At 37.5% G+C, this 21,678-nt stretch overlaps 1 protein-coding gene across 2 annotated transcripts; it reads left to right on the plus strand.

Moving 5' to 3' along the window:
* The first annotated feature begins 8,859 nt into the window (after window positions 1–8,859).
* Window positions 8,860–15,105, plus strand: LOC109183439 (splicing factor SF3a60 homolog). Of its 2 annotated transcripts, none has more exons than XM_019333530.1 (13): window positions 8,860–9,185; window positions 9,284–9,397; window positions 9,558–9,662; window positions 10,394–10,536; window positions 10,936–11,032; window positions 11,860–12,024; window positions 12,108–12,179; window positions 12,344–12,502; window positions 12,635–12,712; window positions 12,956–13,084; window positions 14,113–14,259; window positions 14,404–14,552; window positions 14,695–15,105. In XM_019333530.1, exons 1-12 carry the CDS (start codon window positions 9,012–9,014, stop codon window positions 14,548–14,550), a joined length of 1,530 nt encoding a protein of 509 aa, XP_019189075.1. In that variant the 5' UTR covers window positions 8,860–9,011; the 3' UTR covers window positions 14,551–14,552; window positions 14,695–15,105. The 2 variants fall into 2 exon arrangements, with proteins under 2 accessions (XP_019189075.1, XP_019189074.1); XM_019333529.1 differs by having other exon boundaries at window positions 8,861–9,185; window positions 14,404–14,604; window positions 14,697–15,105.
* Window positions 15,106–21,678: the final 6,573 nt, after the last annotated feature.

Consider the following 21,678-nt stretch of genomic DNA (forward strand, 5'->3'; position numbering starts at 1 on the left):
ATTACTTCGACACGTATTCTCCCGTGACGAGAATAAACTCCATTAGGATGATACCTGCCATAGCCGCGTTGCGGAACTTAGAAGTTCATCAAATGGATGTGAAAACCGCTTTCCTAAATGGCGAATTAGATGAGGAAATCTATATGGAACAACCCGAAGGGTTCGTGGTTCCGGGCCAAGAGAGGAAAGTGTGTAAGTTGGTTAAATCGCTCTATGGTTTAAAACAAGCGCCTAAGCAGTGGCACGAGAAGTTTGACCATGCGATGTTAACTAACGGGTTCAAAATAAACGAAAGTGACAAATGTGTCTACGTTAAGGAAACGATAGACAGCTACGTCATTCTTTGTTTATATGTCGATGATATTCTCATCGTTGGTAGTAATGATCGGATGATCAAGTCTACCAAGAACATGTTAAACGCGAGATTTGACATGAAGGATATGGGTTTGGCTGATTTAATCCTCGGGATTAGAATCATTAGAAGACCTGATGGTCTCGTGTTGAGCCAATCACATTATATTGAAAAAATCCTTGAGAAATTTAACAAGGATACCAAGAACCACGGAGAAGGTATTTCACAAGTGGAATATGCTCGGGTTATTGGTAGTTTGATGTATCTTATGAGCTGTACTAGGCTGGATATTGCCTATGCGGTTAGTAAACTCAGTAGATATACGAGTAACCCTGGTGTTGTGCACTGGAAGGCAATAGTAAAGGTTATGAGATACTTAAGGTATACTCGTGATCTTGGACTGCATTACGGGAGATATCCCGCTGTACTTGAAGGGTATAGCGACGCGAATTGGATATCTGATATTAAGGACTCTAAGTCCACGAGTGGCTACGTGTTTACACTAGCTGGTGCAGCCGTTGCATGAAAATCCTCTAAGCAAACTGTGATAACTAGATCCACGATGGAATCTGAGCTGATAGCCTTGGACAAAGGTTGTGAAGAGGCTGAATGGCTACGCCATTTTATAGAGGATATTCCTAATTGGGAAAGACCGGTACCTCCAATATGTGTGCATTGTGATAGTCAAGCCACAATTGGGAGAGTACAGAGTCATATGTATAATGGTAAGTCTAGACATGTGCGTCGTAGACATAATACCATTAGACAACTACTCACAACTGGTGTTGTCTCGATTGACTACGTAAAGTCAAAAGACAATATAGCGGATCCGCTGACCAAAGGGTTATGAAGAGAAGTTGTGGAGAAGTTGACACGAGGAATGGGTCTAATGCCTTTGGACTAAAAAGTTCTATAATGGATACCCAACCTAGCTGGCACCTAGGTTCAATGGGACAACTAAATTATGGAACGGAGCGCGTCACTGTGGGGGTCTCGGACTCCCTACCACTCATCGTTAAAACAGTGACTCCCGCAAGAGGCTAGCATGTTAATGCTTTAATGATTCTTGAGTATGCGGGATACTCGAGAAAGAATCACCTATGTTAGAGAGAAGTGAGGGTCGCTTCAAAGGAGAATTGTTTGGGCACAATTCTTTAGAAACTCTCGCAGAACCAGGAACGGTGACCCACGACCAAAACGGGCACACTCATGAGAGCAAGAGCATGGTTGGGAGATTCCTGTGTGAGATATGTCATCGTCTACACAAACGGCAGTTGGTTCAAAGACATCGCGTTCTACCGTACAGCTAGTAGAGTAAACATGTCTTCACGAGGGAAGGTTCAAAGGGTATAGTGACTCCCTACCTATCCTATGCAGGGATCGACCGTTTGAACACAGTTGTTTCCGATTTCAAAATACCCCGAAAATCAATTTTTCATTCATGTGGGGGATTGTTGAAAAAAATAGCTTAAAATGACATGTTAAGTGGCTATTTTGTGGTACAATTATCAGTGGGGTCCACTTCCAATTTGGGTCGGGTCAAAGTGGATTCGGATTCTTCGTAGTGAGACGAAGAGATCGATATATTGTACGCTCAAAACGGATAATGGGTGAATGAGATATTGATTCTCAAAGTAGACCCATTTGAGTTGGAAAATGAAGGGAAAAAGTGAGCTTTTGTCCCACATTGGTTTGGAAAGAGGATTTGCCCCCCTTATATACAAGAGATCTTTTGAAGTTTGTAGAATTGTATAGCATAGAGGCTCTCTCGCGCGGGGGGGGGGGGGGTGGTGCAAATCAAATTCCAACTAGACGAGATGGGCACGAATGTCGTCCGGAAATTGGCTGACCTTGCGGGCATAAGTTATGCCAAACTTAGGTACCATTTTTCCAACACAAAGAGCCACGCCACTGAGGTTTCGGCCTGGTGGCCTAGACTTGCGAGCCATGTTTCGGCCACTTTCGGCCTAGTGGCCGAAACATGCACCCAATGGCCGAAACTTGCAAGTTCGGCCACCTGAGGCCTTGGCCGAGACTTGCGAGCCATGTTTCGGCCACTTTCGGCCTAGTGGCCGAAACATGCACCCAATGGCCGAAACTTGCAAGTTTCGGCCACCTGAGGCCTTGGCCGAAACTTGCGAGTTTCGGCCTGGTGCCCGAAAGTTCGGCCTTTTCGTGGCTAAACTGAAGCTCTTCTGTGACCGTTGGGGTTTTAATTCAGCTGTTACGAAGTTAATTCTTTGGAATTAATTCCAATTTTAATTTTGAATTAAAACTCAAGGTAGTGGTTGCTGTTACAGGAGTTGTGGGGGTGCCTTTTAATGCCAAAATAAAAGTTATCTAACTCCTTGATCCCTATATAAGAGAGGGTAGTGAGAAGCAGTTTTTACACACAGAAAGAACAACAAGCACACTACACGAAACTTTGTTTTCCAGCTTCAAAATTCTGCTTCTACTCCTTCTCTTTAGCCTACTGTGTTCATAGCCGTGTCTTGCTCGCCGGATTCCTTGTTTGAGTGCTCAAACATTGAATCACTAGCAAGTTTTATCCTGGGAAGCCTAGGCTACAACGCTCCTAGCATCTTTGGGAGGTGGCAAATAAGGTTTTAAGGAAAGAGTGCTCACTTGACTCTTGCAAAAAACCCAATACCAAACACTAGCCAATTTCTTCACGAATCTTCCCTTCTTTTCAGAAAATAATAATCATATTTTATTTGATTATTATTTGTTTTTTCTACCAACGGTTCCAACAGGAATATGTTGTCATTCCCATCAATCCCCACAGTAGTCACAAGAGTTCCTCTAAACTTGCTTTTTAAATGGCACCCATCAACTCCAATTAATTTTCTACAGAATTTATACCCATCTTTGCTAGCCTCCCAATAGAAATACATCCTAAGGAATTTAGGCTTGCCTTCATACAACAAATCTGTTAGTTTAACAACCATAGTAGTTTTGGGGTTTGTTTTTTGAATCTCCAAGGAATGGTCCCAAATCTTATTGAAAAACTCCATAGCCCCTCCTTCAATCACAACCTTAGCTTTTGTTATAGCCCTCCAAGCTTGCCTCTTACTGGTTGTACATTTCTCATCAACTTTCACCTTGTTTCTAAACTCTTTTGTTGTCGAGTTGCTGTGGTCACCAATTTCTTTCATCCGTCTTTTAGCAATTCTTGTTGATTTCACTATGGAGTTTTCATACACCCAACCACACCCATCATGTTCTTCATGAAAGCTAACAATTCTCCAAGATATGGCATCCTTAATTTCCAAGTATTAATCTTGAAAGGGCAACCAGTTTGCCTACACCTTACACACATCATCTTCTTGTCATTCTTTGTAAACTTTAATTCTTTCCCATTATTCAAACCATAATTATACACATCATCCTTAAACTCATCATTAGTTCCAAATGTTAATCCTACATAGAACTTAGGAGATTTCATCTCAGTCTTTGCCCTAAAGACTGGCCACTTAAAGTTCTTCTCCTCATTATTGTCCTTCTCACTGTCTTCATCACTTAAATTCAGTCCATCATTCACCCCAGGCCCATTTCCATCCTTAACAGACCCACTTCTATCTTTCTCAATTCCAGCCACATTTCCATCCTTAACAATCCCAGTATTCTCCCTAATTGATTCAACAGCACCAATCCCTGCAAACTCTACATTTTCATATACATGCTCATCAAAGTCTAAGTCATCATTTCTCCCACACCAATCCCTGCAAACTCTACATTTTGATATACATGCTCATCAAAGTCTAAGTCATCGTTTCTCCCACTATCCCCACTATTCTCATTGTAGTCAAAGTCATCACAGTCCTCATCATCAGCTTCTGAATCTAACTGCTCTTCACCTACATTTTCACCATCACAACCCCCCTCACATATCACCTAAACCTCAATCTGTTTGGGAAACTGCCCACTATCACAAATTGCCCAACAATCACTATCACTGTGTAATTCAAATAACACTCCACTAGTAGGTGTGAAGTATTTAAATTTATCTAACATGTTATATCCTAGTTCATCAACAGTTTCCCTTAAAGTTATCATTGCCCACAAGTCAATATCCAAATTATAACACTCAGTAGCCCCTCCAACATATCCAATTCCATTCTTTTTTAGGCATCCTCCATGTCTTAACTTTAGAGTAAATGTATTTGTATTATTTCCAAACACAAACAAAACAACCAAAAATGAACAAACTTAATTTGAATTTTAACATATTCTATACTGAAACAATATAAAGACAACACCATGTGGCCCCCAGAACATCAATTTTTAATTAATTTCACAGAACTAGTTGGATTTGCATGTGGTCCCCATAACATGAATTTATTTCAACATAATTGCAAAGAAAAGGTCACCACCAACCCCACATTACAATGTTGTGTACAAGCAATAGCAGACAACAAAGGACAATGACAATACTTAAATGACCAGCACATGCTTTATCTATGTTACTTTATTCAGTCTATACCCACAAAACTCATATTACAAAAACAAAAAAAAAAAAAAAAAATTGACTTTTACGTAGGTTTCTGTGGTCCATCGTCCTTGCTTCCTCCTGTTGTTATTCGTGGATTAATATTTGCAATTTCTTCAATTTTGGTTGGGATTTGCTTCGAAGAACATCCGAATCGCAGCTTCGTTGATTGAAAATTTGATTTTAGGATTAGGGTTTAATTCACTGATTTCCTAAGTCAAACATAGTTGCGGACCAGTTGACATTGGTAAAGAGAAGCTAACACATGAATTGACGCAATTGCCCTTGGATTTCACAGCTATCAGATGGAAAAGTTAACGGTGGACCAAAAGTGAAACACTTAAAATAAGAGTGGTTGCAATGTGGCAAGACAAATAATGGTGGACTAAAATTGGAATGCACCCTATAACAGTAGGACCAAAAATGGAATTAACTCTTACAGAATCACTGTTAGAATATCAATTGTATATCCCTATATCCAATTTAGGTAATTTATTACAGAAATTTCTTATACTGATTTTTATGTATTTGTGTGTCACCTTGATTTAGTGCTGGTTTATTTTTTATACGTCTAAACTGTGTGACTAACAGATTAAATATTTGGCAAATGATGATATTACAATCTGATGCAAATTCTACAACCATTTAACTAAATTGAAATTGGTATATCTTAAACTCAGTCTATGACATATGGATGTTAGATCCCTGGCAGAGCTGTTCTATTTGTATACCTTTAAATATAAATTGAAATCTCTTAGAATGATTATGTGGTAACCCAATCAGAGTTGGTTAATAAAATGAAATTATATACTGGAATTGAAACTTAAAGTACATGTAGGATGATATTCCTTAAAATAAAATTGTAAAAGCTAATTTCATACCTATTTTCTGGTATAGACATAAGTAATGGTGAGAATAACCATTGAACCACTTGTGTAATCGACAAATGTGTTTGCACAAGACAAACTCGACATCGAACCAATACACCGCAAAGGAGTGTGTTCACCACACAGTATAAAATATAAAAACATTAAAATCAATAGCTGATAATGGTAAATATATTATATCTCCAAAATAATAATACATACCTAATACCTTTCTCTAAAGTCAATGAACTCAGGCAACTCTTCATTGAAGAGTACCTGCGTAGCGTCATAAGAACTCGATATCTTGACTTCGCTAGCTAAAAAAAGTAAAATAAACTCTACTAAGAATATTAGAGAAGAATAGAAAGACTAAATATGTAGTGTTTTAACATTAGAAACTCTGCTAAGAATATTATCGAAGAATAAAAAATTTACTGTTGACATCGTGCTTTGCTTTACAAATATGCAAAAGCACTATAACAGGACCATTAACTTTAGCTTTGAAAAAAGGCTCAACTTTGGAAACGTGGTCGTCCCACACTACATTTCAATTGTTCCCCTCTGTAAAAAAATTTGAAACAGATCAATTTAATAACAAATAACTTTACAATGCATAAAAAGATAGTAATAAGCTCAAATTATACATGTATACAAAAACATACAAAGTAAGCTTAACTTGTCCGTGGAACATAAATCTCCACAACTCTACCCATTACATCTATACAAAAACAAACAAAGTAAAGGAAATAAATATATATGATAAATTGTAAATGATATCAAAGTAAAACATACCTATTAATTTTTTATCATCAAACACTTTCGGTGATTTCAATGATGATAATGATTTTAAACGGTACATGTGTCATGGGAAGTTATGTTCCTGTACTCTTTAACTTGAATTGCATAATTAAACTTTATCATACACTTGTTGCTTGTCTTATATGTATAGAAGTTAGTGATAACTAATTAATTCTTTATACAGTAAATTTTTCCTTCCTTAAAATGATTTTGGTAATTAGCCACATGCTCTTTTGGTATATGAGCATGCAAAAAGCTTCACTGTATGATTGACAAAATAACAGAGACATTAAACTCTGGTTAAAGGAAATTCAACTATACTATTTAAAATGAAAATGTTATATATTTAATAATTAACACAAATAAATTGAAAAAGAAATATATTTACGCATACCTCTTTGCGGCGGCAAGGGGGTGATTGGCTGCTCCATTGCTGCAAACAGAAAATGACTTCCCAAAAGGGAAAGTCATTTTCAAGAAAATCCCCCATATTTTCCATTGACCACACCCTTATTTCCCATTGACTTCCATTTTCCCCTCTAACCAAACACTGGAAATCCGAAAAATGATTTCTAGAAATCAATTTCCGAGTTTCAGAACGCATCCTAAATGAAATTTACTTGTACATTCGAAAAAAAAAAAAAGAAGAAGAAGAAGAAGAGTGTGTGACTGTGTCCATGTCACACACTCTTGGGGGGGGGGGGGGGGGGATTATCATAAACTTTAGGGGTCCATGTCAAGATTTCCCAAAATATGGCATATATTATTAGGGAAAATAACACTTTTCTCTCCTGAATTATTCAAGTGGCAGTTTTTCCCCCTTGAAATGTTAAATGTTTATTTTTCGTCTCCAACAAATTATGACCATGATTTGGTTCAAATCGAACCGACACTATAGCAACCAAACTGAAATATTTCGATTACAATTTAGAATCTAAACCCGATATTTAGAGTTTATTAAAATCGCGAACCAGAACGGTCGGTTCATGTTTCGAACTGAAAAAATACATTTATTGTTGAATTTAGACTATTTTAAAAATAAAAAATAAAATTTTAAAATAAAGTTTGAACCAGCAGTTCAAACCGGATCCGAAACCGTGAACCGACGGTTCAAAATCAAAACCAAATCGCAGTCATATATACTTATATGTGAGAATCATAATAAATGTTAAAAAAAAACCATACACTATTTGTAAATAATATAATTCTAATTTTAAACTAATGCTAGTAGTTGTTCCAATTTCAACCGTCGGTTCACGGTTCAGAATCCAATTTTTTCGATACATGATTTTAATAAACTGAAATCCAAATATTGGGTTCTGGATCTGAATCATAACCGGAAACTTTCAATTCGATTACTATAGTATCTGGTTCAGTTCGAACCGAACCGTGATCATCTTTTAGGGCAAATTATATCGTGCACCGCGGTGCATAATCCATTATGCACCGAGCTTCTAAACGACGCCATTTTGTTTAATGAAAAGAAATGGCACCCGTTTCGTGCCGTTCCGCAAAAAGTAACTCTGTTATTCAGTTTCATTTTGTATACACTGCAGTTTCAGTTCAACACAACTACAGTTTCATTTTAATATAACTACAATTTCATTCGATATTTATACACTCAAATATGTGAAAATGTTATTTAATTTTATTTTATATACACTATAGTTTCATGAAAACACAACTACATGATCATTTCGATATAACTACAGCTTCATTGCACAATATACACTCAAATATGTGAAATGTTATTCAGTTCCATTTTATATACACTTCAGTTTCATTTCAACACAACTACAGTATCATTTTGATATAACTACAGTTTCGATGAGTAATATACACTCAAATATGTGAAATTGTTATTCAGTTTCATTTCAACACCACTATAGTTTCATTTCATTTCAATTGCAGTTTCACTTGATAATAAAAAAATAATACGTGAGGCAATGTCAGTTTAGATACACTGTACTTTCAGTTGGTAATTAATACACCAAACATGCGCACTCGGTTAACTGAAACGGCGCGCCGTTTCTTTACTTAAAGAAACAACGCAATTTTTGGACCGCGGTGCACAATGCATTGTGCACCGCGCTCTACACTATAATTGTTGATCCCTTAGTATAAGCAATAATTTGTTGGAGAAGATAAATAAATAAATAAAATGTTTAAGGGTAAAAATGTCAATTTAATATATTAGGGGAAAAATCGTCACTTTTAGAATAATTGATGGCTAATATGCTTACATGAATAATTAAGGGGGAAAATATGCTATAAACATATAATTCAGGGAAGAAAAATGCCCTTTTCCCTATATTATTATATTAAATCTTAAACGTCATCGTTCGATGGCTCCTCCATAATTCCTCTAAAACCTCTGCCACCTCACCTGGGAACTTCGGAAGAAGAGAGTGAGACGGAGACCGATAGCTCGAAGCCCTATCGTCCCGCCAGGTCTCGCCGTCGGCCGTACCCCACCGGATAGAAGACCAAACAAAGACGGAGAAGAATGTCGTCGACGCTACTGGAGGTGACGCGTGCGTCGCACGAGGAGATAGAACGACTCGAGCGGCTCATCGTGAAGGATCTCCAGGCCGAGCCGGCTACCAACAAGGACCGCCTCCACCAGAGCCACCGCGTTCGAAATGTCATTGAGCAAATACTCGAAACCACGCACAAAATCGTAATTTCCATATCCATTTTCTGCTTAATTTTGCTGTTCAATTGGCTAGGGTAGACAATAGTTTAGTCAGCTAATCCTGTATTGTTATTTTGGTGCAGGTTGATATCTACGAAGATAAAGACGGTGCACGGAAGGATGAGATTGCAGCTCTTGGAGGCCAGACTGCAACTGGAACTAACGTGTTCAGTGCTTTTTATGACAGATTAAAGGAGGTAACAAGAAGGCTAGGGTTCTTTTGAGTTTGTATAACTGTACTCCATTATTATTTATGAGAACTTGTCATTGCAATTTATTCAAATTAGCTCGTAGATTTCCTGAATATAAGGTTGGAACTTGTTTGTCTAATGTGTGTATAAATTCTTGGATGTATAGATCCGGGAATACCATAGACGGCATCCTGCTGCACGTGTTGTCGATACCAGTGATGAGTATGAGCAGCTTCTCAAGGAGGAGCCACAGATGGAGTTTAGTGGGGAAGTGAGTGTCCTTTCTTTTTCTATACTTGCAAATATGTATTTGTCTCTTATATGCATGGAAGTTGGGGGCCTTGGGATAGCGCTTCTGTGCCTAGCATCTTTACAGAGTTGTTTGATAAATTGCAATTTTGTAATAGAAGAACATGTGACTCAGAAGAAGAAATCATGATTTAGAACAAGAATGGCTTGTATGTAATTTTTTTTTTCTATAAGACATTTCCAAGATCATATGGACATATTATGATCCAATTTTTCAGTTCAAATGTGGGAGCCATATACATTATTGAGCATGAGTGTAGCTTTCTAGTTGGAAAAAGCATTGATTTGGACCAATATTTCAACAAGTCTGAGGATTTTTCTGTATTTAGTTATTGCATTTAGCATCTCTTATGCAGGTACTTGGAGAGAAACACATTGGTTTATATATGAGTGCCTGAGTGGAGTTTTCTAGTCTTGAAAAGCTTTGACATAGGGCCAACACTTCTCCCAGTCTTTGATTCTTTTGCTCCATGTAGGTATTGCATTTAGTATCACCAATGGATGCACAAAAAATTAGAGTTCCTTTAGTGTTCAACCAATGGTAACATGAACTGCATCAAATCCCTTATGTTTCTTGGATTACGCACTTGAAAATCTGTTGTGATGCACTGATGCTCTATGCTAATGTAGAAATTTCAATGTAGCGGTGTACCATCTTTCACTAACCTCTAGTTAACATGGATTCTAATGCAGGAGGGGTTTGGGCGATACCTAGATTTGCATGAACTGTTTGGTGAATATATTAACTCCAAATTTGGTGAGCCAATTGAATATACTGCTTATCTTGACGTCTTCTACAAACCACACAAGATTTCGCGCAAACTGAAGTCAACAAGGTAAATTCCTTCCTTCTCCTGTTCTTCAAGAGATAGCAGATCAGAATCACCCTTCTCTCTCTCTCTCTCTCTTTTATATATATATATATATATATATATATATATATATATATATATATATATATATATATATATTGTGGAGTCTATGAAGGTTCTTTAATGTTCAAAATTCAAAGGGACTGAAGATATGTAATTGTTGGACTCAGATCACCCTCCTGAAGTGCTCATGAGCTTTAGTTTGTTTATGCATTCTTTTTCTCATTCTCATTTGTGATTGACATAGGTGTTAGAAAAATGAATTCCTATAGGGGTGCATGGAGCTACTAGCTTGGTTTGATTTCCTTTTCTTTAATCTGATTTCTTGTGTTCCGTTAACAATTATATTTGTTTTTTCAACAGGCAGTACAGGGAATATTTGCAGAAGTTACTTGAGTATTTGATATATTTTTTCGAGCGGACAGAGCCTTTGCAGGACACTGATAGGATATTTTCAAAGGTTTATTTTCTCATTTTGGCTCCTTGTCCTGACTTTTGAACCTTATTGTTTTCTTACAACCCAGTTTGTCATATGTCATATCATATAATCAGACTCATACACATAGTGATGTGTTTTATCTCATTCAACTGCATAATCTTCTTCTAGATATAAATGGATTGAAGATAGTACAGTATGTACCTTAACTGTCCACATCAGTTACAAATGTTAGAACTACTGACATATAGTAGCTATGGTTTTACTACTATAGTATCTCATGATGAGGATTGGTGATTGATTTCCCCTATCCCCATCTAATATTGCTACTATATAATAAAAATGAAGAAAAAATATGTGTTATGGTAAAACTTGTTATTGCTTAAGCTTGTGGTGCTATGGCACAAAACATGATTATGTGCAGTCAGGTTCTGTCAAGCACCGAGTTTTCATTATTTCAGATAGTATGCCAATCTGGCTATAGACTATTTAGATGAACTAATGTTTGAATAAAACAACTATAGTAAAACTTGTTATACTTAAGCTTGTGGTGCTATGGCACAAAAAAATGATTATGTACAGTCAGGTTCTGTCATGCACTGAGTTTTGATTATTTCAGATAGAATTCTAATCTGGCTATAGAATTATTTAGTTGTACTAAAGTTTGAATTTAGCAACTGTAGTGTTTGTATTGGGACATTTCCTGTACAAAGGTAATAAGTGTGCTATCGGTTTAGATTAGTACTATTTGAAATGTAATTTTTCATATGGTATGTAGTTAAATTATGGTGGATCATTAAGGTTGATGTTATGCATAGTCTTCTTTCCATAAGTTGTCTGGTCTCATATAGGTGGTTGCTGAGTTTGAAGAGCAATGGACAAATGGGAGCTTTGAAGGATGGGATGATGATTCTCAGGAAAATGGGAGTGCTTCAATGGATCATACTGTGATTGATCTTGACTACTATAGTACAGTTGAGGAATTGATGGAAGTGGGCCCTGATAAGCTGAAGGAGGTATATAAACTTGTTTGCTGATATTCTTTTACCCTCTTGACAGCCAAATAAACTTCAGAGGTTGACCTCTGTTTTCATGGCAGGCATTAGCTGCACTAGGATTGAAGTCAGGAGGTACTGTCCAGCAGCGTGCTGAAAGACTTTTCCTTACAAAGGTTAGTCTTTCAAATATTTTGGTTCTTAATATAATTATTCTAGCCTGAGATTCTCTTAATTTCACTGGTCTGAAATCTGAATGGACTTTTTATTTTTATTTATTTATTTTTTGAGTCAATTGGTTCTATAAAAACATTTTCATCATGGTGAGTTCTGTTTGCAGCATACACCTCTTGAAAAATTGGACAAGAAACATTTTGCTAAAGGTTCTCGGGGTCCTGAGCGGAATGGTGGTGGTGCTCCTCCACAACTGAATGAAGATGCAAAAGAAGTTGCACTTATGGAAGCGAAAATAAGAAAGCTCTGTGATCTATTGGAGGAGGTGTGTAACCTAAATGCGTATAAGTTGCAGGAACAAATTCAGTTGTAGTATAGTGCAATGCAGGCACTTTTATGGTTTTACAGGATATTGCCCAATGAACCATTGTTCTGACAACAATCTTACTTAATGCAGACAATTATCCGCACAAAGGAAAATGTTGAGAAGAAACAGGCTCTGACATACGAGGAAATGGAGGCAGAACGGGAAGAGGTAATTCGTAGACTACCCTGCTGAGGGATAGAAACTACATATTGCTCTTGACTTTTTTGCTAGCATTCTTTGCATGGTACAATACCAAAAAGGATGGTTTATCTATTCTGTGCTGTGCTATATGAAGCATAGATCATGCAGTTAAGATGACATTTCATCGCAGCATGCACATCAGCACATGCAAAAGTAAATTGTTTACTGTGTTTTTATGATACATTTTCTTCCTTGGGCGATTTCTATCAGGAAGAAGTACAAGCAGAGTCAGAGAGTGATGATGAAGAGCAGCAGATTTATAACCCCTTGAAGTTGCCCATGGGCTGGGATGGGAAACCTATTCCGTATTGGTTATATAAACTTCATGGGCTTGGTCAGGTAACTTTTTTTCGGTGTATTTAGCTAGGTGTTTTTTAGGTGGTGTTTGATTGGTGACTTTTGTATCCTACTAATGGATTTGATACCCATTCCCATGTTTGTTTGCCTGCTTATGCTATCCTACTATTGGATTCAATCCTTTAGTAATCATAAAACCCATTACCATTTCCCTCCCCTACTTTTGAACAATGGAATAAAAAACGAGGAAGAAAAAAAGAAAAATAAATGTGTATGTATTGTATGTGTATGTGTATGTGTATGCGTATGTATTATATATTTTTATATTTTAATTAATTATTTATTTTTATTCCAATTCCTATTTACTACGAAACATTTACTACGAAACAAAGAACTTCATATGGAACTTATATATATATACACACACACACAAATATGTATGTTTATGTATTGTATATTTTTATATTTTAATTTTAATTAATTATTTATTTTTATTCCAATTCCTATTTACTACCAAACAATGAAACTTCTTTCACATAATCTCATTAGTCATTACAATTACCAAGCATTTGATTCCAATTGTGATTCCGATTCCAATGTTTAAACCAATGTTTCATTGCTGCCTAAGGAGTGTGTTGGGAGTGTTCACTCTTTTACCTAAGTAACCAAGTTTCCTAAGAAAATAGAGAAAAGTAGGACACCTAATTAAGAAGGGAAAGAAAAGGATTATATATAATTATACCTCATAACCTTTGTTCAACCTCTTTTCCCTCCCTCTATGTCAACCAACTGTGGATTAATTTATGCCCAAATGGCTCTTCCATTATTTCCAGATAGTTGATAGTTATTTTATACTATTCATTTGAGCACTTCTTGTTTATATGTTCTTAATATTGTCTTTTAGAGGAACTCATCCTTACCCCCCCCCCCCCCCAAAAAAAAAAAAAAAAAAAAAAAAACTAGCCAATCCCTTCCACGATTTGCAGATAGTTCATAGAAGTTATTTTACACTTTTATCTGAACACTTGTTAACATGTTCTTAATTGTGGCTGGTTAATAATGTGTTTTAGGAATTCAAGTGTGAGATCTGTGGGAACCACAGTTACTGGGGTCGTAGAGCATATGAACGACATTTCAAGGAATGGAGGCATCAACATGGGATGCGATGTCTTGGTATCCCGAATACCAAGAACTTCAATGAGATTACATCTATTGAGGTATGTTCTTTATATCTGTCCCTCTGGCATACCATCTGGAAATTTTTGTTAATTTTCCTGGTTATAGTAGAGTCAAGTTTTTGTCTGCTCTGCTCTCTAGTTGCCGTCATAGTTGCTTTTCATGTGAAAATATGTTTTACACAGGAAGCAAAGCAACTTTGGGAGAGAATCCAGGAGAGACAAGGTCTTAACAAATGGCGCCCAGATCTTGAGGAAGAGTATGAAGATCAAGAAGGCAATATCTATAACAAAAAGACATACACAGATCTGCAACGGCAGGGTTTGATTTAGAGGTCAGCTTTTACCAGCCGTGTTTATGTGGGAGATCTTCTAAACTCGGCAAGGGTATATTTTTTTCTTGCTACATTTACTTTCGTCAATCAAAAATAGTGCCGATATTTGATGATGATTTGATGGTATCTTGCTGTTTTCTCCAGCTTCTTAGGCATCATGTTTGGTGCAAGGAAATTGTGAGGGAAGCGGAAAGTTTGTAGCGTGTAATAGAGGGATCCCCTAGAACACCAGAGGAGGCAGTCTATTATACCAGAAGAGATGGATGATGGAATGTTTCCATGTATCTTTTAACAGCTTTTCCAACATTGGGATCCATTCTAACACCAGATATAGTCATATAGACTTCTTGAAGGGGGAAAAAAAATCCTAAACGGAATTTGGTATTTATGATTCTACAATTTTCATGTTTGCTTTTGATGTATTTGCTTTGCTGCAGATCTTGGTTCTGTTAGATTATGATGTATGTTGGGAGAAGATTATGATGTCTGTATAATTAATGTCTTGGCAATTGTACTTTTTGGCTTATTAATTATGAAGGCGCTTGGCTGCTTTGCTGTTTAAAAAATAAAACTACTTCGTACTAAACTTATGTGCCTATCTCGTTGATGACCATGAAGAGTTTTGAGCCAACTTGAAGCGATCTGCACAAACAACCTCTCAAACAGTCAAGCATGTTTGTGAAGTAAGATGGTTTCTGATTATTGGTCAGGGAATACTTTTAATATGAGTTAATTACCAAAATGGTCTCTGGATTATAGCGAAATTATCAATTTGGTCCTTGACTATTTTTTTTAACCAATTAAGTCCCTCAACTTTAAAAATTTTAACCAATTTGGTTCTCTGTTAGTTTGACTGTTAGTCAACCGTTAACTTGGGACCAAATTGGTAATTTCGCTATAGTCAAAGGACTATTTTGGTAATTAACTTTAGGGGTTGGCAATTCGGTTTAGTTTTTCTCGAATCGAACCGAAATAATATACCGAACGATATTGTGCTATGCTGATGCCTGGGACAAAACGCAAGTGTCCGTTTCACGTTGACCAATCAATAAAAAAAATATTTTTGAAAATTTCAAGAAACTTATGTGGGACTTGTGTTAAAAATTTTATTTTTGTCATCAATTTGTAAAAGTTTCTCATTTCAATCTTTAACCTAACTACAGTTACTATTAGTATTACTACTAGTTAATGCCAGTTGATGAACGGACAGCTTGACGCGCATTCACATTCAGTCATCATTCGTTTTTGTTTTCTTTCTTCATACACACCTAAGAATGTTTTTTCTTTCTTTCTTCAGCTTAAGACATTTTCACGAGTTCTTTGCTTTAAGTTCTTGTTCTTGCCTTTAGGGTTCACTTTATCTTTCGTACGTGTTGTCCGAGCGATTGTGTTAGCTAGCTGGTGAGCAGTCCTAGATTGTAAAATCAACATAGGTGTCGTCTGCGGGGATCGAACAAAAAACCTGTTGCTTGTAGGTTTGGCTTACTGTGGGATTGAGATAGTTGTCCGTTTTTTATCGCAATTTCCCTTCGTTTGAGATCATGGTGACAACTAAGAAGGGACGTCAAGATGTTGTGGGAGCCCGTTCAGGGCACGATTTGTAGGAATCTTTGAGCAAGTCCAATTCGAGGGAAATTTTCAGGACCTTGATAAGGTCGTCTTTGCATAGAGAAAAGTTTGTGGGAGACCATCATTAGGCACCACCACTGATGCCGGCAAACTTGCCCCTGGTTGGTGAGGAGGGGAGGTTGCCCAACCTTTACACACTTGAAGCACCTGATTGGGTCCCTTCTACAGTTGGTTCTTGGGTGATCCTTCCTACACTTCTTGCAATAGTAGTGTCTTTCTCCTGTCTGATTCTTCTTTACTACACTCGGGCCTTGACTTGGGCGATCATTCCCGTCCACCGTGCCATGGTTCCTTTGAAAGTCCTTGACTTGATCATGATGGCTAAGTCTTGACTTCTTTCCTACTTGCTTCGCGTCTTTTTTAGCTTTTCTCTTGCTTTGGCTTTGCATGCCCCCTTGAATCTGATGTGCCCCGATGACAGGAAGATCCATTCCCAGAATGCTTCGAGTCCAAATGTTTTTTCTTGGCACCATTACGATACTACATGAACCGCACCTAATCACTAACGATTGCCTACCGTAAACCTATTCTACAACTTTACACACATAAAAGGCACATAGCAACAACCACAAAACTCCCTTAACAAATATAAAGCATAACTCTTACACTTGTCAAATCAGCAAAACTTTTCACATAACTTTCAACTTCAGAGAATAAAATAAACTGGATGCTAAACAAGTTAGATAGCATATAATCAAGTTATGCATGCACAAGAAACTCACAATCTCACCGCGTTCTTATATATAACTGATATCCTCAAAAGAACTTCTTAGCCTGAACATCTCATACTTAAGCACTTAGCTTGTGGTCAAACTCCATAGGCTCAAATAAGGCCATCTTCTTCACCCTATAACTTACAACTTAGGGCTCATTTCTTTAACTTTGACCACCCTAGGACTTCAACTTAGGGCTCTTATACCAAATCTCAAAGCTCAGATTTCCTATGTCCCGCGGTTCGCACAGTTCTGATACCAACTTGTAACACCCCATTTTTCTAAACTCTAGAGCCCGTAAATTAAACATTCAAACTATAATATAATCAAAGGATTAATATAAACTAGGATAGAATCCAAAACATAATTTGAGGGGAAGTGTCACCGCCACAGTCACCCACTTGCGAGTGACTGTACAGGCTAACAAAACTACTAAGTCAAAGAGTCAAACTCAATAAAATGACAAAAAGGGGAAGCAATCCCCGGTGTCTTCACACCAACAACAGTAAAGTAGTTTACTACAACCATCAGCAAAAATACATCTAAGGGAAGAGGGGTATTATTCTAGCAACTAATACACTAGAGCTACGCGCTAGTCTATCAACGCGCGCTCTCATGCACTAGGCCCACCTGAAAGGGGTTATAAAACATGTAGGAAAATAAGTCCGTTAGCAATTAATGCTAAGTATAAAGTCATTCAACCTTGTAAAGTACTATAGATATAGGTTGGAAAACGTTTGCATTCATACACAAATCTCAAGTATGAAAATAAGCAATCAAGACACTTAGTCAACGAATCTCATTAGATATACTAGTATACTTCTATATGCTCAACAACCTATATTTTCATAACATCAAGCTTTAACTCAACTCAAACTTATGCAAATTCGCATGCTGTAAACAGATATAAGTCATCTATATTCTACTATGCACTTCTCACAATCATGCTGATACTTTTAAGATAGATAATGAAATAACTGATGCTTAACAAGTAAAGTCATGCCTTCATGCTAATACTTAAACAATGAATGATACTGTACTTCTCAAATAAGTCATATGCTATGCCATGTTATAAATGGAAGTATGATATTATATATATATATATATATATATAGGGAAGGGATCAGGTGCATTTGTGGCTTCCCGTGCGGTTGTGCGGTGGATTAATGTGCGGGAGGTTTATACTTAATGTGCCTGAGATTTGTACTCAATGTGCCTGAGATTTGTACTTAATGTGCGTAATGTTAATATGCTTGAGTTTTGTACTTAATGTGCCTAGTATTGTACTTAATGTGCGTGAGTAGTTCAGAATTACGAGCTCAGAAGGAAGCAGAACAGAAAACTCATGCACATTAACGCCCAAGCTTCTTGTTACTTCTTCCTTCAATTTGGCCATGGATTCTGGATTATCAGCTACCTTCAGTGCAGTTGAATGTTTATATAGATGACGCACGCACAACAAAATTTGCACACCAACTAAGTGTGGATTTCTGTTGTATTATTCCCATAATTCTTAACCACCATAGCCGCCTCCGCATCATCATCATCAGGGAGGGGGCAATGGCTACTGGGGATGGAGAAGAAGCTGACATCCATATTTTCTGCTGCATTTTACACATTCATGCACATTAAATACAAATCTCAGGCACATTAAGCACAACACTCACGCACATTGAGTACAAAACTCACGCACATTAATCATCCGCACAACCGCACGGGAAGCATTCAACCGCACGGGAACCTTTCACTATATATATATATATATATATATATATACACACACACACACACACATACATACTTGTACTAACGCTCTTTATTAAAAATAAATACTTTTCTGTGGAGGATTTTTGTTGAGTCACTTGACTCGCTTTTCTGTTCTTTCTTTCTTGCTTTCCTTCTTTCTTTCTGTTGAGTCACTTGACTCGTTTTTCACTTCTTTCTTACTTGCTTTCTTTCTTCTTTCTCATGATTCTCCTTTATCTTCTTTCTTTCAAATCTGGGTCTAAGAGGCAGGCACTCCACCACGGTGAAGTGTGTGCGACTGGTTGACTAGTTACTCGTTCTATGGGTCGTAGGCCTCGATTGTTCTATTAGTGCATAAGGTTCAGTCGGTGTTGACCGCTTTGCCACCCCCACATCCTTTGTGCCCAAGAGATCGTCCGCAACTAGTGGAACCAACATATGATGAGATGAAATACTACTGTTACCATCGACACATGGGTCATAACACAAAGCAGTGCCTAATTCTGCAAAGGGAGATTGGTGATATCATTCAGAGGGTTCGGCAGGGTCCGTCTAATGACTGTCGACCACCAAATCAATGACGTCGAGTCTTGTGGATGCTAAGAAAACTGCTCCCACCGAGCAAGTTTCCAGGCAGTAAAATCCCACTTGGGAAATAATGGAAAGTGTCCATTGGTGGAGGAGGAACTAATCGAGCAGAACTAAAGGCACAAACCAGTTATTAACATGATCTACGGTGGGCTAAAGGGCGAAGATAGTTTGGGTGAGTGAAAGAAGTAGGCACGACAACTATATTGGGGGGAGTCTCTCAGGTTGAGTGTTAGAAGAATATGAGGCACAAGCCCATTAGCTTTTCTAATGATGACTTGTCGAGGGGGTTTTGTTTCACCAAGACGCCCTCATAATCGCAATGGAACTAAAGAAGACGGTGGTTCGAAGGGTGTTAGTCGACAATGGTAGTAATGTCAACATTTTGTACCTAGAGGCTTTTAAGAAGCTGGGTCTCAAGAAGAGTTACTTGAGGCCAATCAAAACGCCCTTGGAGAGTTTCATAAGAGATTTGGTGGAGGTAGAGGACTCGGTCATTCTACCTGCGGAGATCAACCAGTAACCCCAGGTGCAGAAGGTAGACATAGAGTTCATGGTAGTGAGGCTGACGTCGTCCTACAATGTGAACCTCGGTTATCCAAGCCCGAAGGACTTGGGCACGATAGTTTATGTTGAGCACATGTGTGTGAAATTCTGGATTGTAGAAGGGGGTTAGAATTACCCGTTGCAACCAGACAATGGTTGGTTATGTTATTTGCAGGCCTGTTGGAAAATATGAGAGATGGATATGACAATTCACGCAATCGTTAAGTAGGCCACAAAGGAGGAGTTGATCAAGCAACAAGAGCCCACCGTAGAGTTGGAAGAAGTAGCCCTCGAGGTTGATTGCCTTGAGAGATGGGTTAGAATCGGGGTCGAGCTATCGACTGATATGTATGAGGCGGTTTTGTAGGTGTTGAAGGAGTTTAAAGTGGTGTTACATGGGGCCTTGAGGACATGTGTGGGGTCGACAAGTCGATATTCACTCATCGGTAGGTTCTAGACTCGACTGCTAAGCCAGTGGTGCTGTGGAAAAGGTACTTGGCCACTGAGTGCCAAAAGTTTAATAAGAATGAGGTCACCACTCTTTTTAAAGACCAGACACGTAAATGAGGTTGAGTACCTCGCCTAGTTGGCCAACGTTGTCCTAGTGCCCAAGCCACCAGCATGGGGAGTGTGGGTAGAATACACATATTTGAACAAGGCTTATATGAAGGACCTATTCCCGCTGCGCCAAATCGATTTGCTGGTCGATCAGACAACCAGTTGTTCCATCCTGAATTTCCTGGACGCCTTCCTAGGCTACCACCAAATTTTTATGGAAAAGGAGGATGGAAGAGAAGACGACCTTCATCACTCCTGACGGTGTGTGCTGGTACCAAGTGATGGCATTCTATCTCAAGAACTCTGGAACGACGTTTACCCGGATGGTAGCGGAACTCTTTCAGGATCTACTCGGTACGAGCATGGAAGTGTATGTGGATGACCTCCTCATGAAGAGTAAGGAGGAGTTCACTCAGGCTGCGAACTTACGAGCAAGTTTTGAGGTGATGAGGAAGTTTAACCTGAGGTTAAACCCAAAGAAATACACATTCACTATGTGAGGAGAAAGGTTCTTGGAGTACATGGTGACCTAGAGGGGAATCGAGTCAAACCCTGAGAAGATGAAAGTCATCCTCAATATGCACCAGCCAGCACGCTGTTGGAAGTGAAAAGGCTAACCGACTACCTGGCAGCTCTCATTCAATTTTTATCAAAGTTCGCAAAGTGGTTTTATCCAAACTTTTAAAAAAACCCATCAAACATTTGTGTTTTGAAACAATTATATCCAATTTTACATAACAATTATATTAAAACCTCTAAAATTTAACAAACTAATACTCCGTATTAAACATTTGTGTTTCCTAACAATTATAATATATAATCCAATATAACATAAATTTCTTGAGTTCGCACACAAATTATTTTAAAAATAACAACATAACATTTTTTTAAAAAAAATTAGAATATACAAAATATCTACTTGACACAACTAAAAGGTCAAAATTAAACTTTAAACTATTAAAAAATATTTTACATATAATTAGATACATTAAATAAATTAACAAACTGAATAAATCAAAATGTTCATGAATTTAAGGCCATTTAAATAATTTGTTGACAAATGACAAAAAATATACATACCACAATAATACTAGAACCAAAATAAAATATTTTTAAAAAATAAATACTAAAAATAAACTGACACCTAAAAAAAAAAAATGCTTGACTGTTTGAGATATGACATGCACACAATAAGCCCTTTTAGTTAATATCGTTGGTGTCGTTAGATATGACATGCACACAATACTTAATAATTACTAAAACAACAATACAATATTAAAAGAGTTAATTACCGAAATGGTCCATTGACTATAGCGAAATTATCAATTTGGTCCTTGACTATTTTT

Source organism: Ipomoea nil, unplaced genomic scaffold, assembly GCF_001879475.1.
Source record: "Ipomoea nil cultivar Tokyo-kokei standard unplaced genomic scaffold, Asagao_1.1 scaffold1125, whole genome shotgun sequence".
NCBI classification, from domain to species: domain Eukaryota; kingdom Viridiplantae; phylum Streptophyta; class Magnoliopsida; order Solanales; family Convolvulaceae; genus Ipomoea; species Ipomoea nil.

Coding starts and splice junctions, on each gene's coding strand:
- LOC109183439 (XM_019333530.1), top strand. CDS start 9,012: ATGTCGTCGACGCTACTGGAGGTGACGCGTGCGTCGCACGAGGAGATA. Junction 10,537..10,935: donor CGCAAACTGAAGTCAACAAG/GTAAATTCCTTC, acceptor TTTTTTCAACAG/GCAGTACAGGGAATATTTGC. Junction 14,260..14,403: donor ATGAGATTACATCTATTGAG/GTATGTTCTTTA, acceptor TGTTTTACACAG/GAAGCAAAGCAACTTTGGGA.